Source organism: Toxotes jaculatrix, chromosome 8, assembly GCF_017976425.1.
Source record: "Toxotes jaculatrix isolate fToxJac2 chromosome 8, fToxJac2.pri, whole genome shotgun sequence".
NCBI lineage: Eukaryota > Metazoa > Chordata > Actinopteri > Toxotidae > Toxotes > Toxotes jaculatrix.
The window spans coordinates 15419925-15441191 of record NC_054401.1 but is presented as its reverse complement, the minus strand read 5'-3'; the positions used below and the strand labels follow the sequence as shown (position 1 = coordinate 15441191).

Genomic DNA, 21267 nt, shown 5'->3' with positions numbered 1-21267 from the left:
CTGTATTGCCATAGTCAAATGAGTAGATATTAAAGCCACTGTGTGATACTGAACCTGTGTTTACATTATCCATAAATAAAACAACGTTTTGATGTATTTAATTTTCAGGTTCATCTGTTTTATTGCGACTGCGTCGAAACCGCAAGACACCACGCTACACACAGACTCATATTTCTCTCCAGGTGTGGTGGACATACTAGTTCAATTCAGAGAGTCTGTGATTAAGTGTCTCCACAGGGGGGGAAATAGGGCAGAATGAAAGATATTTGGAAACAAACCTCCTGGCTCTGCAGCTGTGTACCTGTGTGTGCCTGTCAGACATACCTTGTATGTGCGTGTTTACAGCATGCTATTATTAAATAGTCCGCTACGGAAAACACAAAGTTTTATTTATTATTTATCTATTTATTTTTGCTATTTTCTCCTTTTCTTCCTCTTCTCTTGCATTTATTTCCTCGATTTTATTCCCTGATCACGTTTCGTCCTCTCTTCCCAGTCTCTGCTTCCTCTCGACACGTCCGCCTCGCGTGACGTCACGAATCACCTGTGGGTGGGTGTAGGATCTGGGATTAGCTGTAGCCGCAGGTGATAGCCAAACATTGGGAGACTGTCGGCAGCCCAAGACTGTGAATTTCACCAAAAGAAAGACGACACTGAGCTGAGTTCGGTCGAGGCGCCTCTCCTCAGGTTTGCAAACTTTGTTTCGTTGAAGTTAAAGCACCTGGGAACCTGTGGGCGGTCAAATCCGACTTTTCTTTTTCTCTCTTTTTGAAGCGCTAGCAGAGCGAAGTTTTCTCACTGAAACTTCCGCGGTTTACTCGTTGAACAAGTTGTCTGGGATAAAAGACAACCAAAACTGTTTTCTCTTATGCGGTAAGTGAATGTTTTGTAAGTAAAATTAAAACGGTCAAATGTTGAATGAGATTTGGTGTGGACAATTTTCCTGCACAGGTTCTGTAGGCCAAACAAGCTTTAAGGGCGCGACGAAATGGGGCCACATAATTATTATCAGGCCAGCAATCAGTCCACTGAGTTTTATTTACATTCTGGGAATCTCACGGTACATTACTTCACTGGAAGTTAAGTGTTTACTACAGGAGTTTTAAATGCTGGTTGTTTTAATGTGCAGTGGTATGTTTAATGCTGTAAGCCCGTCTGGCAACAAAAGGGGAGATTTACACCTGGTTGTTGTTCCTAATAACATGCATCTCCCACACCAGGTCCCAGGCATTTTGAGCCATGCCTGGCCATAGCACAGGGGCTCCCCAGGTGTCCCGTCACCACAAACACCACAGCTCCAGCTCCAGGGCACAAAAGTACAGACAAACTCGGACTATATCCAGGGAGAGCACGGCCAGCCAAGACTCCTATAAGGATCCTCACGGGGAGCATCTACATGAACACCACACTGACCACTCCCGGTATTCAGAGAACAAGTACAGCAGCCGCAGCCGAGGCCACCCACGAAATGGCACGGCACGGGGCTCAGAGACTATAGGATTTATTCCTGGGTCAGCAGACAACACGCCTACCAGCAGACATGCCTGTGGCTCCTGTGCCTCTATGGGCTGGAGCAACTGTAAGGCTCTTATCTGCTGTGTACTGACCTGTGGATTTTATGGCAGCCGAGAGCCCTGTCTGCCTGTTAATGAGAGCTCCACAGACCATCCCCCTAAAGCAGGTAGTGAGCCTCACCCTCCTAATGGCATGTCTGTGAGCAACCCCACCTGTGGCATCCCCTTGGAGCCCAGCAAGGTCACCAAACCCTCTAAGTTGCCCACAAGTGACAGCTTTCGCTACCCAGATGTGCGCATTGCAGGTCAGACAGTAAAGTATCCGGTCACTGCCCCCAAACGGACCCGTGCACCTGGCAAAGGGGAAAACCACCGGCCAGTCAGCAACACCAGCCTGTTATCCCGCGAGGACTATGACTTAGATGACCTGAGCGACACGGGCACAGACATTGACTCTCTTATCACCAAGAAGCTGCTGGAACTTTACGCCTTGCACCAGATTGACCAGCTGGCCAAGTGCACCTCTGACTCCTCTTTCTCTCGCAAGACCAACGAGATCAGTGAGCTCATCTACAGCATCGCTCAGGATTACAACCTGCAGGAGCAGGAGGCCGAGTGCAAACTGGTGCACGGGGTCATCCGCATCAGCACACGAAAGGGCAAGAAAAACAAGAGCCATCAGCCCACCGGACAGCGTCCTAATGGGAGGAGTGACGGGACTCTCCCTGACAGCGGCAACGAGACCATGACCAACACCTTCATGAGCAGTGACTGTAAGAATACATACAACATACAGCATTGTTTTTAAACCATTTAACACTAATGATTACTGCTGTATAAATATTTATTAGATACCATGTGACAACCATTTTCACCACCACCTGGCTGCAGCATACCAAATATACCAATCATCTAACCTGTCTTCTCTTAATGACTCACAGTGTTTGTTGGAACGCTGCTGAAACTCTTTTGTTTGGCTCATAGTTTTAAATCCTGATATGCCAGGCATTTTACAGGCAATGACCTAATAGCAGCAGCTAAATGTGAGGCAAGCCGGTACAGGTACACGCCGTCTCTTAAAACATATTGCACAATAGACAGGATGACCGGATTAATTGTAAAGTGAGGGTGTATTAATTTGTGCTGAAGTTCCTTGTATTCTTGCATTCATTTTCTGTCCCCTGCTACAGTTCCAGAGGTGAAAGTGTCAGAGCAGACGCCATCAGATGAGCTGGCGAGGAAGATGAGACATTACAGCGGGAAAAGTGAGTGCATGTGGGAATTTTCCATGTCGGGCGCATAGACCCGTTTGTACCTTTCCTTTGTGTCGAAGAAAAAGCGCGTTAACGAGGGATTAAGGTTTGAATTAGATCCAGAATCGTTCTGCACCAGGGCGTGATTAGTGGTTGGAAATATTGCACATCATAATCTTAATTGTGTTCATTGTGCTGATAGAGCTACAGTCTTTATTTGTCCTGGTCATTGAGGTATAATTACCACCCCGGTGTGTGAATCAGTACGTGGGGCTCAGTCTTTGCAATCCATTGTACCTGCTGCAGCTGCAGGCATTTTCTCACCTCCTCTCTACTTTCCAGTAACATACCACTCTTTAAACAGTGAAAGCCCCGCATTCCTGCCCTTTTCTCTGCATATTACAATCCCTCGCTCATTAGCTGCCTCCTCCCCTCATCTGCCACCTTACACCCACTTATCAATCTGCCTCATTCTCCCCCTCCAGCTCAGCGGTCATGCTACACCACCTGCTAAAGCAGCAGATCGAGTCACATTAAATATATGCCACATAATGTCCCCTCCCCTGGTTTATTATGTAATGTCAGTGAACAACTTGGGTTACAGATGGATTACCATGCAGCAGCCTCTCTCTCTCTCTTTTTTTTGTTGTTGTTCTGCAAAGAGGCTGGTAAAAGGACGGGGTGTCCTGTTACATGTCTCTGAATGAGGGTACACCACATTGTGTTTCCACAACTTTCACATCGCGGCCTGGGAATGTGTTAGCATCCAGGATTAAACTCAACATTTCCCATCTCACCTTATGTACTTGAAATATAACGTAATATTTTGGCTATTATTTACTGCTATGTTTGTTTTTTTTTTTCTTTGTTTTTTTTTTTTTTGTCATACAATGCATGAATTTTTTTTTTCTCTCGCAGCATACTCCTCCAGCACCAACACAGCCTACTCGGCTTACCATCATGACACTGAAACAGACTCTTCAGGGGCTCCTCTGCTTCTCTGAAGGGCAACACCGGAGCCAAAGTACCTATACAAACAAGGGATGTAGCCAACTAGATGGATAATTTTATCCTTCTGCTATCATTTATGCTGTTACTGAGTGGAGCACCTTTCGGGCTGTTGTACTTCTCCTTCTAGTGGTCCGGCTAATGTTTCCTTTTGGAGAGTCATTTAAATTCAAGGACATTTTATCTTTCCAGCAAATGACCCACTGAGGAAACAAAGTTTTTTTTTGTTTGTTATGTTTTTTACACAGGGAAAGATAAAGCAAGTGTTTATGTGTTAGTATGCAGTGTTTAAAGTTGTTTTCAGAAAAAGAAACGTGTCTACACTCCGTGCGGTCTTAGCAGTCAGGCCATAACAGACTGATGGTAGAACATAACCGTCCTCATTCTTGTCTGTGTGATTGTTTATGCAAGTCATTGCGCATGTACTGTATGTATGGGTTTTTTGGCTCCTGCCATTTAGACTCCTTAGAGGCATGTTTTGATCTGAAAACTGTATTATTAAGCCATATTTTGATGTAAATGTTTTCAAGTCAATGTTACTTTCTGGGTTGTCAAACTGTTTTTGTGAAACTGTTTTGTTTTTTTTTAACTCACAGATAAGTTCTGTTTTTAACAAAATAAAAATCTCCATACTTGTTTATGCCTTTTCATGTGTATTTCTCAAGGAAATTATATGTGTAAGTAATGATAGCTTACAGAAAACATGACATACTGCTCCATGCTTGCAGAGCTTTATGTTTTTATTTTCTCTTACAAGTTAAAGTAACATTTATCTAATTTGAACTAGAGCAGATCCATTTGTTTTTATGACAAATATTCTTACTCATATATCAACAAGTCTTTGCTTCACAGGGCTTTCTGCTACTGTTTCTTTAGCCTACTTTTCCTCTTTATCTCTTGGATTATTGTTGTCAGGCTCATCTCCCTAAGGTCACTGTGTTGCGGCAGGCAGGCTTTTTCCGCCCTCAGCAAAAGAAGGAACCTGTTTGGCTGGTTCTTACAAAAAGGAAATAAAATCCTGAGGTTTGTCTTCAGTGTTTATTGCTTTTAAAGGGAAGAAGCAGTGCAGAAAACCAACCTGATTTTAGCAACTTGTCCTGAAATCCTACTTTGGATCAAATCAATTGAATTATATTTACCAATAATGTATATTTTAAGACATACGTCAGTCTTCAAGTAGCATGCCTTCAGGTGACAGGTCTTTTGTTGCAGCTGCCAGCCAAAATTACTATATGTAATACTCTTATTTAATGAGCACCAATGACAGACTGAGAATGATTAACAGTTGGTCCACTTACATATTTTCATCTGTAGTTATAATTATAGTTATTTTGTGTTATGGAAATATGCATGTTTTGTGCAGTAATGTCTCATTTTCTGCCTTAAAACTTAGGAATTTAAGCATCAGCATCTGAAAGCAGAACAGAATGAGACACAAAGTTGCACTAGCATCAAGAAATTATCCTAAAACATTCTTGAAAATTGTGATTTGTACTGAAAATAAGTGAAAAGATCTTTTATTTATTTGTAGGCAAAAAACAATAACTACTCAGCATAGCTAAGTAATCTTATCTTTGTTGTTTTTAGACTTGCTTTTCTGTGTGCGTTGAGTTGCAGTTGCCCTGTGTAACCCCATTTCCTCTGGCTCTCTGCCCCCACCAGTACATTCCTGTTCTACCTGTATGAGGTGTCATGTAAGGCTCACTGTTTCACAACTAACATACCACAGGCTAGGATGAATCAAGAGGGCTTGTTCTGTATCAAATATAGCCCAGAGGACTGTTAAGGACAGTTGATTTTTGCATTCAGATATTTCTTCCATTTAACTTGTGTGGATTAAAAATGTGATAATTGCTTTTTGTAGGGCTTTTATTTTGTTAAATGTGTGCGTTAAGTCTGCTTTTAAAACTTTGGTCAGGTAGTTTTCCTGAATAAACACCTTCTACCAACTTCCATGAGAGGGAGACAAAGTACCAATAATAAACAGCGGGGCCTAAATGCTGTAAGGTTACAACATTTGCGGCAGCAAATGTTGGCTGCACAACATGTCAGTAGTGACTAACCCGCAAAATGAACTGTAGGGGTGAAGATGTTCAGAACAGAGTGTTGTTATCAGGTGCATAAAACAAATATTGTGTCAGATTTGGCTCTCTGTGAGTCTTTTTAAAAGACTGAGACAGAACTTCTCTTTTACATTTGTGTACAAAAATATATTTATTCGAAATGTTCTGTAAATTCAGACAAAACTTTTTTATAACATTGAAGCAAACAGAAAATATTTCACCATAAGATACAGTATATGAGCAGAGGGTTCTGTCTGTCTTCATGTGGAAAGTCAACTCTTTCCTCTTCAGCAGAGAAAATCTTCTCAGACTGGGCTAAAGTGACCTCAGCTTCAAAGTAAATATAAGAAATTCATCATTTCAAGGTCACTAATTCACATCGTTTTTGTTGGCTATCATAAGTGCTTTTTCTTGTCAGACGTTCCTTCATTTCATGAGGGAACATTGCTGAAGTTGCTCAACAAACAGTTCTGCGTCACCACGGTTAAAAATTCAACTTTCTCCAGGACAGTTACGTGAAATCCACCTCCTCTATCTGCAGAAGAGCATGTCGACCAGCAGCTCCAGCAGATCAGCCTGGCCTATCACGGGCCGGAAGAAGAGTTCAGTGATGAGGCTGGGCGTGATGCTCTGCAGCATGGAGGCTGTGAGGAGGATTCGAGCAAAGCGCTCCTGGTCCCCTGGGTGAATGAGCTGGACCACTTCACTGAGGGCGTGCTGAGCTTCTTGTTGCAAGCCTTCAACGAACATAGCTGCCTTTAAATCTGGTACATCTGTTGGTTGCAAAGACAGGAAATTAGACAGGTTTTACCCCTGAAAACTGAAAAAAAAATTTGGAAGCATTTTCATGTAAATTCTCATATTATAGGGCAAAACAAACCTGGATTAAATATTGTGGTCCCTTTGAGATATGCATACTCCTTTGGACTCAAATCCAAGCTCCAAAACTTTTTTAGGCAGGACTTGAGTTTACTGACACCGGCCATGGTTGGCTGCTCTCTCTCCATCTCAGGGCTCTCCTGGCGGTTCAGGAGAATCTTTTTCAGCATACTGTCAGCGGGGGTGTCCGTCACCTCAAAGTCCACATGCTCCTGGGCCACACCCAAAATGAAGAGCGGTGCCCAGCAGTTTTTGAGAAGTGAGAACTGGTCATTTGGTGGCAGCTGGTTAAAAGCAGGTAAGTTCTTCATGAAATGGACAGTTTTAACCAGAACTGCTGAAGCTTCTTTGCAAATTTCTGCTGGCCTTTTCAGGCACACTGTCCGTCGCAGTTCACAGTTGCATCTATGAGGTACTGAGTTGTAGTTGAAGTTGTTTTGACCCGGTTTGCTGTTATCCATTTGACTCAGGATGTTGTAGAGAATAGGGTTCGAAAGCCTATCACTGCTGGCTGAACATTGACATCTGTTATCCATTCTGTAGGCTGTAGAGATCTATGCAGTGTAGGTGTAAGTGTCCTCTCACAGGATGAGTCTTTGAGAACTTCTGCTGCTACCTCCAGTGTCCCTGTATTTATAAGGCCAACCCACCCTGCTTGGTGGACCTTGACTTGTCAATACAGTCTCTGTGAAAAACAACCATGTGCTCTGCCAGGTGACTAATGGAATAACCCTGGGAAACCGATAAGCTTTTCTCAATGAAAGCCCGAGCTGGTGGAGTAAGGCCTGGATATCAAGAGGGCTGGGCCTTATCTTGTTGCCGGTGTCATTAACCCAGGCAGTACCAAGCTACCAAGGACTGCAGAGGTAATCAGCCCCACACTGTGTCCCTGCCAGCTCACACCTGGAGAGCTGGAAAGAGGACAAAGCAAAGAGGGGGCACTGAACTATAAGTTAAATCTTCTTTTTCTTACTGTAGTACCACAGCAGCTCTGCAAAGAGCACTTTGCTGTTGAAAAACTCATTTGGACTTGGCTTGCCTAACAGTTCTGCAGATTTTTAGAAATACTGAGGTAATTAGTCCCCACCCCCAGTCCATAACCTAACCTTTATAACCCTCCACACTTTTTGACCACAGACCATAAAAAATGTAGTCTTTCTGCATATTTAGATTTTTGATATTTTGTCTGTTCATTACTGTAAAATTCAAATATGTGGAGATTAACAAGTCCAGTGGCTCTATAAGACTGCACCAAGGCGCAGTAGTGCATGGGGCTAAATGCAAACACTAAATGCTAACATGCTCACAATGACAATGCTAACATACTGATGCTAAGCAGGTGTAATGTTTCCCACGTTCAGCATGTTAGTTTAGAGTGTTAACATGCTAATATTTGCTAATTAGCATCAACCACAAAGCACAGCTGAGGCTGATGGGAATGTCATCAGTTTATAGGTGCTTGGTCTTAAATCAGTTTACTGGAGAAGTTAAATTTTTGACCTGATGATGGCATGAGACTAAAAAGTTAAGGGACCAAAGTTATTACAATTTTAATTACGGGGGACATGAGTGGGTGTTGCAAATTTAACTGCAATCCATCATATAGTTATTGATGCTTTTCACAGAAATATTATAAAGGTGGCATCAGAGGAAACTGGAGGATCAGAGGATCAGCAAACTCATTAGGATTCATCCTCTGGGGAAGATGAATGTCTGTGTAAAAGTTCATGGGAGTTCATTAAGTCCTGTGGTCATTTCCTTCCATAGAGCTTTGCAGTTAACATGGATAAAAATACTGGAATCAGCGAGCATGCATGCTGTTGTAGAGCATAATCTGTGTCCAGGCAACAGATTCCCCCCACCCCATGTCCTTTTCTCAACTGTCACATATCTAATAGGCATAAAGTTCCCAAACCAGTTAAAGAAAGGGGTTAGAGGACACACTGACCTCAGTGTCCTTAATGATATAGAGAGAGCCCTGCAGTCTTCCCTGTTTGTCTCAAAATATTATTAAAGATCAAACTCTAATCATTCTTACATGAAAAATAATTTTGTTGACACACTGGTTTGAAGTGATAGATGGACTGATACCACACTGTGCAGATCCTTCTCTGGTCAGTTTGCCAACAAAAACCCAGTTGTTGGAGCTCTTTTTCCATTTGCAGGTCCTCGTGCTTTTATTTAAATTTTTGATGAGTTAATTGTTTTATAGTTATAAGTTGCAAGGTTATTGCTGAATGGTTCAAATCCGTATTTGTCTCATTTTTTTACTTTGGTCATGAGGCTGAAATTAGAACAGTCTGTGACGCAGTGGATAGACAGACTGAGCCTTTCTTTCACTGTCAGTGGAAACACTTAAGACAGCATCTTTTGATGTCGGAAGTGTCCCAGACGTTGTCCCAGAGAGTTGTTTTTTTTTTTTTGTTTTGAAACAAGAAAATTTAGGGAATTTCAGTTTATAGTGTCCGTGACAGGTGGTACAATGTTCCCCTTGTCATTCAAATGAGTTTATCCTAATTTGTTATCTGCCCCGTTCCTGGCACGGAGGTTCGAGACTGATAAGCAAATGACTTTATTGCTGCCACAAATAAACAAACAGCACATTTTCAATAACACCCTCCTTTGGTTTGGACATTTAGCACCGTAGACCTTTTAAAATGTTTATCACATTGTATAGAGGAAGGTGACACAATTTATACCATATTGTGCTCTTGACTTTTGACAGGACATCTGCTGTACAAGCCAAGAAGCCTGAAACCATCACAGGATGGAGGAAGATCTGAACCACAGAGCAGCAGAGTCAAGGTCAGTGCATGAAGTGAATGACTGCAATAAAGAGATTATAGGCCAGACACAACTGGCAGCACCAGTCACCGAATGTTTGTTTTACTCCATCGTTGTCTTTATTCATTCCTTCAAAGAATTCTCTTGAATATGTTTCATCACCACATTTGCTTTCCTGGAGTGATCTCATTATGACACACAGTGATTATTCATATGAGATATGACATGTCCATTCTCACAGGTCCTAAATCAAAATGGACAAAAGCTTCGAATAAATGATGAAACACATTAAATTATCCAGGAGAACATAGTGCTTTTGTGTAAAGTGAACTATAATGCCCTCAGCTTCATGAAGCATGCTGACAGTTGTAAACGTTTGCGATAAGGCTCGTGTTTATAGAGGTTAGGAGCAGGCAGAGACGGACACGGAGGACAGACACTTATCTCCACTAAGACAGTAAAAATAAAATGTCCTTCATTCTATAAGTGGAACAACTGCTGTGTTCTGAGATCAAGGAAGTGAAATCCTCCAGGTCAGATGAAGCATGATGTAATGGCTGGCACCTGAAGACTGTCCAAGAATTTTTGGGGGCTATTATTACATTTAAAATAGATACAAACTGTAAAAATGTATTACAGCAGTTGACTGTAATAGTGTTATGAAGTTAACACTGTATAAAATATTTTTATTTGGACAATCATTGGATAATTTTGATGAGAACTGTGTCAGCACATGCTTCATTCACTGAAACCAAGTTTGCTTTTCTAGCAAGGTTTCCCCCAAATATTGACTTTTGGTTTTAGTTTTCCCAGGTCACTGAACTCTCAGCACAACCATTTTATGCGTGTGCATGGACACTGTGTCTGGAACATGACACTTGACCTTAACCTGCTGCTAATATAGCAGAGGTTCATTTTTCAGAAGGTCATTGACCCAAACGTGTCAGTTATTCTTACACTGTGGGGTCATTTCAATCCTCATGGAAAAAAAATGATTCAATTTTCCTGGAGTTCAAATTGTTGGAATTCACTTCACATATTCATATGCAGATCTATCAGGCTTATTATAAATAAAAAGGAATTTCTGTAATTAACTTACAAGGACAACAGCACACAGTCATGTACAGTAAGAAAGACCCAGAGTGCTACCATTTTCAAACAATACAGTTCATATCATTTTCAAATCAAATTTTCAGACTTTCCTGTTTACAACAAAATTCATAAATCACTGACAAAAACATTTACTTAACAACTACTCTTTTCTTCTTCTTTTTTATTTTGTACCAGTGACATACAGTTCTGATAGAGCGTGCCTCGATGTTGACCTTGTAGTACTTGGAAAAGGACACATACTAAACTTAGATAAAGCTAAACTTCTGTACTTTCTGGTTTCTGACCAAAAGGTGTCTGTCTGTGCAAAGTGTATCAAAAACTATCAAGCACTGTATAGACAGTTGGCATCGATTGCATGTTAATCATCCTTTGATTAGATGTGCCCTGATTTAAGTTATATTTTCTTTACACTGCATTTTATTTTGGAACATTTCTGTGACTTATTCGTGTTTAGAGATACTGAGACATTTGAAAAATTTGAATTATAAATTTTAATCTTTCAGTATGTTACAAGCACTGATCTAGCTAGACTGTAAAGCTAAAAGTAAGATCAAATTTCTGACTTACCAATATATTTATATCTATAAAGTCAAGATTGTTTCAGCGCTTTTTTTTTTTTTTTTCATTTTTACACATCTGACATTCTTGAGGATTAGTGTGGGCTTCCACAAGCCAGGATGACTATGACTAATGCACAGTAAGTGTGTAATATGGTGTGTAAAGTGATGTCAGGGTCCAGACACCTGGGTCTAGTTTTACTGCCTGTTACTATCAAAACACTATGATAAAAGCTGAGGTGAAGGCTAAAGAGTTAGCCTCTGGGTCAATGAACTCTGACTGAACAGATTTCTTGGCTGTCTCTCTGGAAGAGGTTTGAAAAACATTTAGTGAGGTGAAAGATTTTAATATTTTTCTTGAAAAAAAAACCCTAACATTTTCTTTTATTGTATTCATTGGGGATAAGAGTCTCACACATTCCTCATTGCCTTTTCATCCTAAATCAAAAATAGATATGCAAAGTTAAAAACTGAGCCCGAGTGCTGCTCTTATAACTGTCATTTGAGCTTCATGGTTTCATTTCACCTTTTAAAATTTTTAACTTTGTCCTTGTAACTTTGAATGAAATCAAGAGTGCAGAGTAGCTCACTGTAGCTGTTCTGTTAAGTGAGTGGGATGTTCATTTTTTGTAAAAAAGAAGCTGTCCAAGAAGGGGAATCATTCTTCAAAATGACTCTTCTGTGCTGTCTCCCATTTTTGGCCCTTTGTACAAAGAGTTTTTTGTTTGTTTGTTTTTTGCATTGTCACAGGGACACTACATGAGCCAAGCTTCTCAGTCAAACTGCATCATTGTCACTTTATCTATTCTCTCTACAAACACATTTCTTATGGCATTCATTATGGATTGTTCTGGATATGTGGTTTGATACTAGGCATGACATATTGTCACAAAAGATACATAAAGTGTTTGTTTACATTTACAGTCATGTGTCTCTTTTTTGGTGTTGTGTCTCTATTTACTTGAACGGTAAGGCTGCAAAATATATTAATCTTTGGTGTCTAAACATAAACAAGTTAAAAATGTTTTTACTTTTTACAGATTCTTGCCTAATTTGAGCACCTGCATGTATTCACTTTCTAGCCACTTCCCCTGAATTTAAAGTTGTAAGCAGTTATCTAGACAATTTAAGATTAAGATTAAGATTAAGAGGTACTTTATTAATCCCCGTGGGGAAATTCGTTTGTAGCAGCAGTCACAAGGAACAATAAATACACTCTATAAAGGAAAAATAAACTTGGAAAAGAAATACAACATATACAGGAGGGGGTCTTATATACACATATAGCAGCAGAAACTATTTATTTAAACTATTTATTAAACTATTTAGTAAAAAAAAAAGCAGTACATGTTATAAATGGTTTACAACAAACTGAAATGTAGTTTTAAGCAGCTGTAAGTAGTTATTAATGTATTTGTTAACAACTAAAACACCGATCCTAACTAACCCTAGTGGAGGCTGTTGACAATATAGTAAAACACAGTTATAATGACATAAAATCGGCTGTCATAGGAAATGTTCTAATTACTTAACAGTTTACATTAATAAACACCTAAAATGTGCTTAACTCTTCTCACAACATTATGGTGCGTTTTAAACCAATTATATATACTTATATACCAATATATGATTTATATGGGCCTGTAGTAAAGTGTTACAGACTATTGCTATATATACAATAAGCGATATAATATAATATAATATAATATAATCTCTTTTTTCCTCTTCTAACGTCTCAGGAAGCGGATGTGACGTCCTTTCTGAAGTCGTTCAGTCTGATGACGTTTGCTGGTCCAGGTAGTAAACAATCATGGCGGACGGTGAAGGTTTAGCTCCTGTGTATTTTGCAGTCAGTAACATTCCTGTGGCCTTTCGCTCGGCGGACCTGAGAAACTATTTCAGTCAGTTCATAGAAAGCGGAGGTTTTCAGTGTTTTCACTACCGTCACCGGCCGGAGGTTCTCAGAGAGTCCGAAGGCCACGAAAACACAGAGCGGGCTGACAAAGAGGAGGGAGGCTCACACTCTCCGGAGACCGGCCAGGCCACAGAAAACGGCTCAGTGAAGAAGCAGGAGCTGAGGTCGTGCTGTTGTATCGTCTCAGTTCACGCCAAAGACGCTGACAGGTTCGTCAGGATGTATGCGGGGAATCACTGGATTGACTCGAAGGGGACTTGGCTGTCCAGACGCTGTGTTATCAAAAGAGTCAAGGTTTCACATGACAAAGGTTAGTGAGACGTTATATACGTGTGTGCTTCTCAGACTGTGTCTGCTTTAAACTTTACTGTAAGTCTTCCTAACATCACTCCTCGTTTTTTCTGAGTTTCACCCACTTCTGATATCTTGGCCCCTGCTGCTTTGATTTGGACTGTTATTTTTATGTTTTGTTTTGTATATTAGTGACCTTCATCAATAATGAAACACGGCTATCGTCAGTTATAAGAGCTCAAATTATTATCTTAAAACTGTCCATTTGGTAATTTCCCTGTTTTCTTGGTATGTATGAAATTATAATCAATAAATGTTTTTGTTTTTGTTTTTGTTTTTTTTTTTTTTTTTTTTTACAACAAATGCTGGATAATTTTCAATAAAAAAATGTTCATTCATAGACTAACTTTTAAAACACTGCTTTTTTTTCTAAAGGGAAACCATTCAGTTACACTTAGAGTGTAGGAATTGTGTAATATATGCCATGGCTTCTTTATGTAAGAGTAACTGTTTACTACTGGATATGTGTTGTCTTTTGTTTAGTGTAATTGTGACATGAAATATTATCACTGTGTGTACATCTAAACTTTCTCCAATTCTTTCAGATGATGAATTGTTCCCATATAAAACAAAGTACGAGCAGCGGCACCATGTTTCGTTAACTGAGCATTTCACAGAGGCTGACCTCAAAAGCTTATCCGAGCTGAATCCACCCTCTCTGATGCAGAATGGGAATGTGGGCACATCAGTGAAAGTGTTCCTCCAGCTCATCCAGTCCTGCCGACTGCCTCCGCGTCTCATCCGGAAGTTAGGCCTCACTTTCCCCAAGACCGGCTCCAACCGTCGTTACGGCAACGTACCTTTCCAGTATCAGAACACTTGCACACTTCCAGCTACAGAGGAGACGGTATTAACAGCTTCTGGACATGAAATATCAGGACCAGGCCCTTTGGCTGCTTCAACCTCTAAATCGAGGCAGCTAGCTGATAGCACAGAAACAACAGAGACCGATGAGCCGCAGAAAGAGGAGGAGGAGGATGCACAGTCAAATGCAGATGATGTGGGTATACGTTTAAATCCATCAAAACCTGTCTGTCTGCCAGATACTGTATACATGCATAGTTGTTGTTTTTAGCATGTGTAGGCTGTGATATGAGGATGGCTGAATTGTTGTTATCATCATCCCTTCACTGAGGTTTGCCAATTATTCATCTTGCAGGATGATGACTGCTGTGAGGAGTGGGAGCGCCATGAGGCTTTACATGATGATGTAACGAGCCAGGAGCGAAGCAAAGAGAGGCTGTATGAGGAAGAGATTGAGCTGAAGTGGGAAAAGGGCGGCTCAGGCCTGGTGTTTTATACTGACGCCCAGTACTGGCAGGAAGAAGAAGGAGGTATGAAAAAAATACATGAATCCTCCGGCCTTACCTCATGACTGCTGATCTGTTCTGATCTAAATAGAACAAATAAATCAAGAAATTATAATTATGTGATTTTTTTAAATCTTCACTACTTTAAATAAAGTGTATTTGTTCACTGGGAGATTGATTACATTTATGTTATTTTGTCCTTTTTTTAGATTTTGATGAACAAACAGCAGACGACTGGGACGTTGACATGAGCGTTTACTATGATAAAGGTATCCCAAGAGTGTTATACATCTCCATTTATCTTGATTGAAGAGGGGAACCAAACTAAATTATCCCTGCAGAGTCAAATTTTCCTTAACCCAGCTCTTTCCTTTCACAGATGGAGGTGACATGGATGCCCGTGACTATGTCCGAATGCGTTATGAAAAGAGGCTGAGGGAGGGTCTTGAAGATGGATCTGGAACCAGTCAATCTATTGGTAGCTTTGAGAGGTTCACTAAGGTAAGGAGGGTGCTGCTACCTATAAATTGCTCCTAAAATGTCTCCTTCAGTCTGTACAAGCTATTTAAGTAATGAATTTCCCTCTGGTAGGGCATTGGTCGTCGTGTGATGGAGAAGCAAGGCTGGAAGGATGGCGAAGGGTTGGGGAACAGTCAAATTGGAATCCCTGAAGCCCTAGAGAATGAGGGCCAACATCCTAACTGCAAAAGGGGTTTCGGGTGAGTATAAATACAAAAACAGAATGGACAAAATTTTATTGTATGTTTTGGGATGTTTGCTTTGCTTGTTATACATTGGTTTCTCATACTATCATAAATTTCTCTTTTCACAGGTATCATGGGGAGAAGTTGCTCTTACATCCTGCGAAAAAGGCCAGGACAGATTTCCATATAACAACAGTGTACGATAAACCGAAAGACATAGATGGAGGTGACACCTTGCTGAGACGCCAACCAAACACCAGTATGAAATACAGAGGCTGGCAGCCAGGTGGCAGCATTGGACCGCGGCGATGACTTAATTATTTTGTACATATATATTTTGAATACTTATTTGTCTGGCTTTGATATTAAAACATTTTTGCAGATCATTCATTCCACATGTGTTTGTCTCTACTATTCCTATGCTTATTTAATGTAATGTAAATCTTCAGTTGGTGTAGTATGAAATGAAAAACACAGCTTTTATTTTGACACGTCGTTGACGTAACCCGGATGTGCTTTGGAGTTGATTAGCATTTTAGCATCGACCATCATACGCACGCAAACATAACGGCGGTAAATGGTTATTATTTGTCAGCACTTGCTAAATTTAAAAGCTGAAGTCCATAACAATGCAACAAATTTGTCGTTAACATTTGTTGCATGTCTTTTATGTCGCACAGAAACTTTTAACTGAAGCTAACTAGATAAAGCCAGCTCACTTCATTAATGTTAAGTTACCAGTGTGTAACTTAACGCTGTTCCGCTGAGATTCATTTATTCTTTGTTAAATATCGAGGTGAGTATAATAATAGTAGTGAGTAGGAAGTGAAGGCTGTTTAATTACCTGACACTTACTGATGTGACTCTTTGTAGCCGCTGGATGCTGATTATCCTGCTCAGGACAGCACATGTGGCCCCTCTGACATCCTGGTCCAATCTAATGTGAACCTCTACAGCCCCCGAGTCCCTTTGCTATTGAAACCATGTCCATCAAGACAGGAGCAACCCCCTCCCTACGTTTTGGCCAGGTGGTTATTGGACCCCCAGGTTCAGGTAAAACCACTTACTGCCAAGGAATGCAAGAGTTCCTGACTCACCTGGGACGCAAGGTGGTGGTGGTGAACATGGACCCTGCCAACGAAGGACTACCATATTCCTGTGCAGTAGATATCTCTGAGCTGGTCACTCTGGACGATGTCATGGATGGCTTGAAGCTTGGGCCCAACGGTGGGCTCCTCTACTGTATGGAGTATGTTGAAGCAAATCTGGACTGGTTAGAGAAGAAGCTGAAACAGCACAGTGACTGTTACTTCTTGTTTGACTGTCCTGGACAGGTGGAGCTCTACACCCACCAGAGCTCAGTGAAGAATATATTCTCACAGCTGGCTAAGTGGAATTTCAGGGTGAGCTTCCAGTTCATTCGGGGGTAGGATGGGACATCTCATGTCCCCTGAGCTTTAAACGGATACTTTATCCATACAGTCATTATTCGTGTGCTCAATATGATATCCCCCTTTAGACCTTATATCTGTTGTTCTCCCCATCTTTCTTGCTTCTTTTAGCTGACAGCAGTGCACCTTGTGGACTCGCATTACTGTGCTGACCCAGCCAAGTTCATCTCTGTGCTGTGTACCTCCCTGTCCACCATGCTGCATGTGGAGCTTCCCCACGTCAACATCCTCTCCAAGATGGACTTGATTGAGCAGTATGGCAAACTTGGTAAGGGTTGGTGGCTTTACCTCAAATTCCTAGATTCTTGTATTTCTTAACCATGCACCAATAATTTCACATCTTATTTAATTATATATTTATATATATTTATGACATAGAAAGGTTCACACATAATATTATTTACCATAGTCACATTGTTTTGTTTTTTCTTGTCTGTATTCTTGTACAGCCTTCAACCTTGATTTCTACACTGAGGTCATGGATCTGACCTATCTCCTCGATCACCTGGCTGCAGATCCTTTCTTTAAAAAATTCCGCCAACTAAATGAAAAGTTGGCAGAAGTCATACAAGATTACAGCCTCGTCTCCTTCGTGCCTCTCAATGTACAGGTATGACTGCTGGTTTTGAGATGTTTCTTGTTATATATTGCAAAATGACTAAAATATTTCTTACTGTTGGTGGTAGATTCTAGCCAATAGGACCTCCTATTGCTATATATCCACTGAATTACTGCGTGGTTCAGTAAATAAAGTTAATTAAGTCTGTTAATTAATTAAGTAGACTCATGGGGGATTTCCTAATTCAAAAAAGGGCTTAAGCGGCTCAGGCTAATACAGACACAACTGTACATGTCTGTCATCAACCCTCTGAATTTAAATTAATAAAATTACATACTACATGTACAGAAATTAGGCTTTGAGGGCTCAGTTTATGTGTGTAGCACAAAATAATTGACTGAAAGACAGTAAATGCTTTTTTTCCAAGTTACAATTCTATTTTACTAATTAAAACTAATTTAATGTTTTTAATAAAACTTTGGTGATCTTTCAAAGGACTTTGGTAGTGAATCAATCATAATACTGAATTACTTTTAGCACTTCAGATTGAGGAACCGGTCAGTTTTCTGCATATGACTTTACTTCTTTATGGAGACTGATTTGATCCTGTGCATGTCCGGAGACACGAGTCCAGCAAATTTAAAAGGGAAAAGCCCAACATTTTTGACATTGAGAAAGGCAAGATACGAAACTCTTGGAGGTATGTGGATTTATATGGATTTATAGTTTATTTCAGACTACCAAGCCTTGATTAACAAAAAACAAGGCAGAAAAGGCTGTATTACCACATTTCCAAGAAGATTTCGAAACCTTTTTGAGGAAGGTGCCTTCATGTAGTACTGAACAGACTGTTCGTGGAAAAAAATAGGGAAAGAGAATTAGGACATATGAAGCACATCAGATATTACACAGACTTGTGATAGGATTACTTCTGCATACTTAGATATGCTTATTTTAGGTATTTTACACTGGTTACTCACAAACCAGAAGCACACTTGTCTTCAAACAGCACTTTTAGCAAGGTTTCAGTTCGAGTATTGTCATCAAATAGTTTGTGAGTGGGTTTTCCCCCCACCCCTCTTGATAAAACACTTCTGTTTTCTGTCTCCAGGACAAGGAGAGCATGATTCAAGTCTTACGAGCAGTAGACAAGGCCAACGGCTACTGCTTTGGAGACCTGGAGGAGAGGAATCTGCAGGCCATGATGTCAGCTGCTGTGGGGGCAGACTTCCAGTTCGACTCGTATCCTTTCCTAATCGCTGTGGTGACTCACTGTGACTCATCTGGTTTAAAATCAAACCTTAACATTTACGGGAGGTGACATACTGATTACTCTAATGTTACGAATAACTTAAAATGAATTATTTTAAAAGTAACCTGAATCATACAATACACATTTTAAAATGTTTGATTTCATTATGTTTTCCTTAACATTCGAACCCTCCAGTACTCTTGGAGTGCAAGAGAGATATGTTGAAACCAGTGGAAAGACTGTGGAGGAGGAAATGATGGACCTGTAAATTGAAACGCCCTATTAAATAGGACAAAACTGGTCTCAGTTTTAACACCAGTATATCAGGGGAGTCTTGGTAACATTCATCTCAGTTGGCCCCTCTCTCTCTACAAAAGCAGTGAAGAAACAGGATCTAAATTTTGGTGCTGTAGATCCTTCAAGGTTGCACCACACCTCATAAAAATCGCACAGGATGACTGAAAGGGAGTAAATGCTTAACTTTGCTTTAGTTATCAATGAGAGGCTTGTGGTTAATAGTTTTTCTCTACTGCTGTCTTTATAGGCAACAATAAAGGACATTTTCAATAGATGCAAGTACATTATTTTTAAATTTACCAAATGTAAAGCCCATTGTTTTTTGACTGTGGTAGATATTTGAGGCTGTAATTTTTTTTTGAGGAATTATAGGTAAATGTCTAATGGTAAGCATCCAGTGGTGCAGGTCTATATAATAATATTAATAATATTCATTCAGAAACAATAAATACATGTTATTGTTTGGTTTTTTTGCCTTCTCTGCGGGCATGAATTAACAGAAAATAAAAGATTCATGTTGATATTCCTTATTGCGTATTTTAGATTATTGCTGTGTATATTAAGTCTCTGAAAAGTGTTCTAGTTTTTGACTGTGTTTTGTTGTTGTTTTATAATTTAGTGAAGAACATTATGGCAAAGATTAAAGAGAGGACTTGGACTTTCCTCATGCGTAAGCTCCTGCCATGTGCATATATTAGCGTGGAAGATGTCTGACAGGAAGATACAGAGAACAGACAGCGTTTTTCCCTTGATATGCAATGGAATATAATGGAACTTGACAACTGCCAGTGCCTCAGAGATCCAAGTGCAATTGGATTGTGTGTGTGTGTGTGTGTGTGTGTGTGTGTGTGTGTGTGTGTGTGTGTGTGTGTGTGTGTGTGGTGGATGGGTAAATATTAAAACGAATACTACATCATTTATTTTATAGAACAAATGGTGACATTTCTCATGTATAGGTAAAGTACTCATCACTTTAATATTCAACCAGTTTATAGTGACGTATTAAGAATAGATGGCTTGAAATATAAAACCACATATATTCTTATGTCAAACAGATAATTTTTTGTTAACCATAACAGAATCACACATTTCAAGAGATTTCTGTTCATTAAAAATGAGATATTTTGCAACATGTAGGGTAAAATGGAAAGTAGTGATCTGAAGTAATCTGAAGTGGTCACGGGCTACTTAGTTATAACAGTCAGAAATGTCCATAGAGCATTTTCTGACAAAGATGAGGTGAGTGAAAAACAACACATCAGGAGTAGAAATGACTTTGGCCAAGAGCGAGTCCTTGTATTATGGATCAATCCTTTGTCCAGCAGGTGGCGCATACGCTTGCAAATCCTTCTCCCAGATCCATAAAAGTCTGCTCCAACTTTTCTCAGGAGCCAGAGCAGAAAAATTAAGTCAGGCGGGGAGAGGAAGCCACATTAAATCTGTGTTTCTGCACAACTGGCCCTGTGTCTGGTCTCTGGGATGGAAGACCCTCTGTCTTTCTAAAAGCAACTAAAACTCTGTTTTCACTCGGAGGAGATAACTCTTTGCACTACTGCTGCTGCTGTTGTTGTGCTCCCTCCGCAACCGTGTAACCCAGTTTAAAACCTAACATCCGCATTTTAATATAACCCCATATCAGAAGTATAGACGCAGACACAGTAACACGCACTCACACACGCACATCTTTTGAACATGAGGCTTCATGATGTGCGTGCACGCACTTCTCATGCAGGGTTGCAGTCAGACTAAAATAAAGCGTGATCCACTTTGCGAGCTCGCACTGATGTGGGAAATCACATTAACCCTGTGTGGTATGATGTGACTGTGAAATTATATGTGGACAGCTTCTTGCCTGCAAAGCTCTGCTCTCCGTGCATTAGGGGGGTGTGTCAGGCAGAATGTTAAATTGTGTTCCGATGTTTGTACATGTGATCAAGTATGCCTCCTCACTGGTACTTCCTGCCTTTTTTCCCCTATAAGCCCCCTAGAGGTAGATGTGTGTGTGTGTGTGTGTGTGTGTGTGTGTGTGTGTGTGTGTGTGTGTGTGTGTGTGTGTGTGTGTGTACGTGTGTGAGAGAGAACAGAGACAGTTTGTGTGTGTGTGTGTGTGTGTGTGTGTGTGTGTGTGTGTGTGTGTGTGTGTGTGTGAGCGCGCGCGTCGAGAGTGAGAAAAGAAACCGAAAGGCAATCTCGTCCCACTTACACCCAAAACCTGAATTCTAATCAATACCAAATCGAACCATTATACGCCTCATAA

The 21267-nt window shown here is 40.4% G+C and overlaps 4 protein-coding genes across 7 annotated transcripts; 3 read left to right on the top strand and 1 right to left on the bottom strand.

Moving 5' to 3' along the window:
- The first annotated feature begins 571 nt into the window (after window positions 1-571).
- Window positions 572-4411, top strand: kdf1a (keratinocyte differentiation factor 1a). Of its 3 annotated transcripts, XM_041045385.1 has the most exons (5): window positions 572-687; window positions 775-873; window positions 1221-2287; window positions 2705-2779; window positions 3686-4411. In XM_041045385.1, exons 3-5 carry the CDS (start codon window positions 1240-1242, stop codon window positions 3769-3771), a joined length of 1209 nt encoding a protein of 402 aa, XP_040901319.1. In that variant the 5' UTR covers window positions 572-687; window positions 775-873; window positions 1221-1239; the 3' UTR covers window positions 3772-4411. The 3 variants fall into 3 exon arrangements, with proteins under 3 accessions (XP_040901319.1, XP_040901318.1, XP_040901320.1); XM_041045384.1 differs by having other exon boundaries at window positions 580-873; XM_041045386.1 differs by lacking the exon at window positions 775-873 and having other exon boundaries at window positions 588-687.
- A 1565-nt stretch (window positions 4412-5976) lies between these two features.
- Window positions 5977-7296, bottom strand: nr0b2a (nuclear receptor subfamily 0, group B, member 2a). The gene is made up of 2 exons (XM_041044837.1): window positions 6719-7296; window positions 5977-6611 (listed from the first exon to the last, which is right to left on the bottom strand). The coding sequence occupies exons 1-2, from the start codon at window positions 7251-7253 to the stop codon at window positions 6370-6372; spliced, it is 777 nt and encodes a 258-aa protein (XP_040900771.1). The 5' UTR covers window positions 7254-7296; the 3' UTR covers window positions 5977-6369.
- Window positions 7297-12955: 5659 nt separating this feature from the next.
- Window positions 12956-15831, top strand: gpatch3 (G patch domain containing 3). Its single transcript, XM_041043453.1, has 7 exons — window positions 12956-13396; window positions 13983-14437; window positions 14597-14771; window positions 14957-15016; window positions 15127-15248; window positions 15339-15466; window positions 15580-15831. Exons 1-7 carry the CDS (start codon window positions 12982-12984, stop codon window positions 15761-15763), a joined length of 1539 nt encoding a protein of 512 aa, XP_040899387.1. The 5' UTR covers window positions 12956-12981; the 3' UTR covers window positions 15764-15831.
- Window positions 15832-15972: 141 nt separating this feature from the next.
- Window positions 15973-19536, top strand: gpn2 (GPN-loop GTPase 2). Of its 2 annotated transcripts, none has more exons than XM_041043376.1 (6): window positions 15973-16024; window positions 16325-16854; window positions 17014-17170; window positions 17352-17512; window positions 18573-18703; window positions 18909-19536. In XM_041043376.1, exons 2-6 carry the CDS (start codon window positions 16435-16437, stop codon window positions 18979-18981), a joined length of 942 nt encoding a protein of 313 aa, XP_040899310.1. In that variant the 5' UTR covers window positions 15973-16024; window positions 16325-16434; the 3' UTR covers window positions 18982-19536. The 2 variants fall into 2 exon arrangements, with proteins under 2 accessions (XP_040899310.1, XP_040899309.1); XM_041043375.1 differs by having other exon boundaries at window positions 15980-16247.
- Window positions 19537-21267: the final 1731 nt, after the last annotated feature.